Source organism: Lontra canadensis, unplaced genomic scaffold (assembly GCF_010015895.1).
Source record: "Lontra canadensis isolate GAN:19392208 unplaced genomic scaffold, GSC_riverotter_1.0 scaffold141, whole genome shotgun sequence".
In the NCBI taxonomy this organism is placed as follows: Eukaryota; Metazoa; Chordata; class Mammalia; order Carnivora; family Mustelidae; genus Lontra; species Lontra canadensis.
Genome location: NW_022631135.1, coordinates 2,285,406 through 2,291,405, shown reverse-complemented (window position 1 = coordinate 2,291,405; position 6,000 = coordinate 2,285,406). Strand labels below are relative to the sequence as shown.

The 6,000-nt window shown below is 48.0% G+C and overlaps 1 protein-coding gene across 1 annotated transcript in view; it reads left to right on the top strand.

Annotated features, from left to right (window-relative positions):
* Positions 1-588: 588 nt before the first annotated feature.
* MOXD1 (monooxygenase DBH like 1) overlaps positions 589-6,000 on the top strand; it is a 92,085-nt gene continuing 86,673 nt past the window's right edge. The window contains exon 1 of the mRNA XM_032843459.1: positions 589-912. Within this exon, the coding sequence (XP_032699350.1) occupies positions 646-912 (267 nt within the window). The 5' untranslated portion in view covers positions 589-645. The remainder of the gene's footprint in view (positions 913-6,000) is intronic.

Below are 6,000 nucleotides of genomic sequence, written 5' to 3'. Positions count from 1 at the left end.
GCTGACTTTCTGCCATCACGAGCGAGGCTTTGCCAGCCTCGGGACTCCCACAAAGTGAAAGGGTGGGAGAAATGACCCAGAGGAGATGATGGTGTCCCTCCGTGGGCTAGGGAGCCCTGACCGGGACTTTTCTCTCACTGTCCTCCTCCCAAACCCAGGATTTATCCCTTTTGATCACTCAACTCCTCCCCTTCTCAGCTAGGCTAAACTTGTCTTCTCTCCTCAATGTCTCCTTCCCCCAGGGATTCACTCCCGGGCCAGCGCCCCCTCCCGCGCCCCAACAAGCGCCCACGTTCTCCCAGGACTAGCGTGCTCACTCCTTTCCCCTCGGCCCCAGCCCCTTTTCTCGGCTTCTGCCTCTTCTACCGGGGACGCCCATCTCTTGCCTCCCCACGGAGCCCAGACCTCGGGGACCGAGACCGGGACGCCGGGCCGCAGGTGGCGGGGCGGGAAGCCCGACGGGCCGAGGGTCGCCCGCGGCTAGCAGGGGAGCGGGAGCGGGTGGGGCCCCTCCCCGCAGGCGGGCGCGCGGCGGGCCGAGGGGGCGGGCCCAGGCCTCCCGCGCGCCGCCGCCGCCCCTCCAGCCGCCTCTTCGCTCCGCCAGTCGGCGCGACCCAGGTGCCAGCGGGCAGGAGGCGCCTGAGGATGTGCGGCTGGCCGCTGCTCCTGCTTTGGGGGCTGCTCCCCGGCGCAGCGGCGGCGGGGGGCTTGGGCCGGGCCCTCCCGCACCGCACCCTCCTCGACTCCGAGGGCAAGTACTGGCTGAGCTGGGGCCCCCGGGGCGGCCGGCTCGCTTTCCGCCTCGAGGTGCGCACCGCCGGCTACGTGGGCTTCGGCTTCTCGCCCACCGGGGCCATGGCCGGGGCGGACATCGTCGTGGGCGGCGTGGCCCACGGGCGGCCCTACCTGCAGGTAAGCGCGTCCCCTCCGGGAGCCCGCCCCACCGAGCCGCGTCCCGTCTCCTCCCGCCCTCGGGGCAGGCGCGAGTGCAGGCGCCCCCGGGGCCGTCCGGTGCCCTCCGCGGCCGAGGCTGGAAGCCTCCCGCAGCCCTGCAGCCCGAACCCCGCACGCGCTCCTCTTGGAGGTCTGTTCCCGCGCCCCCGGAGCCAAAGGCGCCCGCGGCTGGGCTCCCCGCCTCCACCGCCCGGCCCCGAGTTTGCCCCCGGGGAGGCTGAGCACGGGTGACCCCGGGCAGCTTTCCGTCTCGGAACACTCATTTCCCCAGCGACGCACTGACTAGATCCCCCACATACACACCTGCCACGCATCCCGGTCCGTCTGTCCTGGGAAAGGAGAACGACCCTTTGGGGACCTAAGGAGAGGGCTATTAGGGTTGGAGGGAACTGGGAGCTTTAGCACTTTGCTATCTTGCTGTCTAGAACCAGGATCCCAGGACTTACCAAAACCTAGCCATTCTGGAGTCCCCAGGCATGGAGCTGACGTCCCCTGCCTCATCTGAGAGATGAACGAAAGGTCCCCAAGAATCGTTTAGGAAGTTTGCTATCCTGGGAGCCCGTTAGGATGCCCATTCAGAGACCTGCAAAACTTACAGTTCCCCAGGCAAAATCCTCTATGAAGTGGGGAAACTTTTCACTTCTTTTAATGGCCAACCAAGTTAATTTGACAGCTGCCGATTTGCTTTGAAAGAGTCGGAGTAGGCACGTTGCCTGTTCATAGATATCTTTATGAATGGGAGAGTGGGGGAGGATGGTGAGGAAACCAGAATGATTAGGTGGTTAGGTTTTCTGGACATCTTTGTTAATTTGATCTTGACAACTTTTGGGCGCTTTTCCATGGTTACATAATATCGTGGTGAATATACTCTGTTACTTTTAAATGTTCATCCCGAAATACTGCCCTTTGCTAAAAAGTCTTTTCTTCAAAATGAAAACTCCTTACCGTCAATACCGTCCTGGTATTGGGTTAAGGTTTTGATGATATTAAAATCAGTTCACTGGTTGGATACCAAAGTGCCTTTCTCAGTAATTTTATTTCCGACTTCTAAGTTTGATTTCCACAACTTTCTGACTGAGATGCCATCAAATTTTAACCCTAATTCTGGCACTGAGCTAGTAACTCTGGCTAGAAATAAAGAAAATGACTGTAATAAAAACTTCAAAACCATCCTGTTGTCTGTTTTTTTTTTTTTAATAAATTAATCCTTTTCTCCCAAAATAAGTTTACTACACCCCCAATAAATGAACTTTTAGGAGGACTATGCTTTGTTGAAGTCATTGATGTATAAATTTCCTCCAGCAACATTTCAGACATCAAATTTGTAAACCAAGAATTTGATCGCAGGACAACAGGCCTCACTAGCTGAATAACTAACTCTCTTCTGATAATGAAGAAGAAAATATCTTCTTTAAATACCTAATTGAGCCAAGTCCTTTTGTTTGTTTGTTCAGGGTGTGAAAAGTAATATGTCCCTTAACTATCTTTGCACGTTTTGTTGAGAAGGACTTGGGAAATCTTTCTATAGTAATATCATAAAACAGGGTATACTTTAAAAGATAACTTGATTTTGCCCGCCCCCCCCCCCCACAAAAAGAGTAGCATTTCTAGAAAATCCATCCAATTTGATATCTAATGAAAGACCAAAAGTAGAGTCATGTTTCAACATGCCGTAATTGGCCCACCACAAAAACAGACTTTGTTAACCCCAGAGTGTTTTCACACTGCTGGTGGTTCTTCATAAAGACTGCATAAAAATTAACTAAATGCTCTTTGAATTAACTTTGAGCCATATGAATTTTCTCAAAATAATCAGTGAATACCTATCACTATGAGATAAACCTTAGAAATGGTCACTTTCCCAATATATTTCATGAGCATGAAATAAAAATTTTCCCTCCATTTTTATTCCTAAGGAAATAAAATCCTTATTTTCATCTATGTATGATAATTGTTTTTTTAGTGGACTAACAAGCTTACTGTTCCCTTTCCTTCAGCCTACTCATTCTTGGTTGTATAAAATACACTAAAAATTATGCTCATCAGTTATATGGAAAGAAAACTGATCAAAAACCTCTTTAATAAAATGAAAGACACCAAACACTAAAAATAAAAAATATATCAGTTCCTTCTGGGTCATCCAGGCTAGGTGATTTTCTAAAACTTGAAATTGGATCTTTTTTCTAGAAACTATTAATTTGAGAGTCTTCATAGAGTGGTATGTTAAGGAGCAACTATACCAAAAAGGTAAACAGGGTCCTTAAACAGTATATGTAATTCAATTAGTGAACTTCAGATTTCATGTAATTTTACTCCCAGTGAGAACAAACTTTGCAAGACAAAGCATTAGCTTCTGGGGCATCCAAGCATGTGCAGCAGCTGCTAATGGTTGGAGATGGCATCAGGCCACTGATAATACCCTACATTGACATCTGGGTCGCAGCTTTCTTTTTTTCTATATATTTTATATCCTCCTTTCTTATTTAATTTTTTAAAAACTTGACCTTCAGATATTTTTTTCTGTCATGATTCTGACTTCTATTTTTCTAGTTATCTTAAATTTTCTTTTCAATAGGATATGAACTCCTAGATAACTGTGTAAGAATGAATTCCAGCCAACTGGTAAAGAATTGTGGGTTAAAATAGATGCCAGAAACCCAAATGCTTATAGAAGTTAGACAGCAAGTATAAAAGAGTGATGGGCTTGATGCAATGCAACAGACAGTAGAGAGGATTGAGGGGAAAAGAGTTTTTGTGACTGAGTTACTGTTTTGTGGGAATGCAAATCAGGTATTGGCAGATCTTTTGTTTTTGCTTTTGGATTTTTTGAGAGAAGATGGAAATTTAGATGTGTGTAAATAAAATCCGATTACGAAATACTGGCCACAATCCAAGTTTGGAGATAAGAGCCCATGGATAACTTAGTCTGGGGCCAAGAGGGAAAAAGCCAGGTTAGTAACGAATCGACCCAAATTATGAAAAGCCATGAAAGGCAGAGGGCAGATCCCATTTCTCTTCAGGCGTGGCTTATTCTGTGGCAAGAAATGTCCAGTGCCAGAGGGGGCCTTGTCCATTTTTTTTGGTAATCTGTTGTATAACACAACACCCCAAAACACGTGTGCTTAATACAGTGACACTTAGTTTGCTCTCAGCTCTGCAATTCAAGGAGGGGCTACTTGATGTCAACCCTAGGTGAGCGATTGGAATCATCGGAAGGCTCCCTCAATCACTTGCCTGACTGGCGGCTGCTGTTGTCTCTTGGCTGGGGATCTTAGCTGGTCCTGTGATGGGAGTGTGGCCACTCCATATGGCCACTCAGCTTCCCCACAGCTCAGTGGCCCGGTCCCCGTGGTGAATACCCTGAGAGGCCCAGGTAGAAACTAGATAGCAGCCTTTTATAACTTAGCCTTTGATTCATCTTCGTTGTAGTCATATCTCACTGGATTCAAGAGGGTACATGAGGTGGCACCTCAGGAACATGTCATAAGGAGGTCACAGGGGAATGGAATATATATATGAGTGTGGCCGTCTTTGCAAAATACTTACTTCCACACCCATCCCCACTGACTTGTCACAATCTCCTTCCCACCATCACCTCTGTGCACCTGTCTACATGCATCTACTCTCTCTCGACACTACTGAGATTGGGAGACAATATTGACTTATTCACCTTCTTTCCTTTTACACACACTGTCTCTCACACCACTCAGAAGGAGTTAGTGAACAGTTATTCCACATTATTCCACACTCCCCTGCCAATAAAGACTACAGAAGTCTACAGCTCCCATGTTTTTCTGTGGTTGCCAATCACTAATTCAGAGTCGGAGCCAGTGAGAATACCTCCAGAGGGCAGTGTGACATTTGCTAGTAGGTTGTGGGTAAAAAATCAAGTTCTGATTTCTTGCCTCAAGGCAATAGGCCTGGCCAGCCTTAAAACTCTACCCAGAGATGAGGCTTTATGGAAATTTGCCCCTGCCCATTTTTTAACCCACTGACCCAAATGGGTATATAACCAGGTGTGATCAAATGGGAAAGAAAAGAGAAACATGGTTGGGAAGTGAAGGTCTCAGTATCATCTATCAGATACCCTGTTGTGGAGGGTCTCACACTTGGGGTAATGTGACCCTTGGGATGCTGCTGAGGTCATTTCTGCACTGGCTTTCACAGGATTGCCTGGGGTGGGGGTGGGAAGCAGCCTTTCCTCTCGCCTTGGCTTTTGAAAACCTCACTATTTTGTCTCAATGAATTAACTCTCACTTCCCTGATGGATTCCTGTCCTTTCCTTGTACTTTGCCCCTTTTTGACACAGTGCAATCCCACCCCCCACCCCAGCCACTTAGCAACTGTGAGTCCCCATTTGAGGAAAGTAATCCGGGTTGATGAATGCCTAGTTTGTGTGAGTTAGAGAAGAGGGCAGCATTGTCGGATGTGCCCGTTGAATTTGCACAAAAATTGATTCACTCTTCCTTTGGGGGTAGAAATCGCCAGTGAATGGAGGCTGAAACATATGTCATCATTTGTTACAGCCTTGCTCCCGGGCTGCCTCTATGAAACATTTCTGAGGAGGAGAAGCAAGTCTTCAGCAGCAGGGTAATTGCTGCTGGGCTGTTCGCTGAGGAAGTGCTTGGAAATTGTGCTGTGATTTGAAATCACAGAAAACAGTGAGCATTCTTTGTGGTTAACGATGTGCTGCTTTTAAGCGCGTCCCAGCCAACGGCAACAAAGAAATGTTTGGAAAGCAAATTGAAAAGCTGTAAGGGAAAGATGAAGAGAGCGTACAACCCTGACACAGCTCAGCTGGGGCTTTGTTAAGAGATATTTATAAGTCTTCAGATTATGCTCCCCCACCCTGATTTCCAGATGACGAAGGGACCTCTCCAAGCGTCGTGCTTTGTGCATTAGTAATAAGGACACATGAGCCAGTGTAATGCTCCACACACGATACTCTACAGCTGTGTGGTTCTCCCTGGAAGAGCAGATGATTTCATAATGCCAGCCTGAGGACACAGGGCAGACCTAAGAGCCATGGGAATAATGCACCTGAAC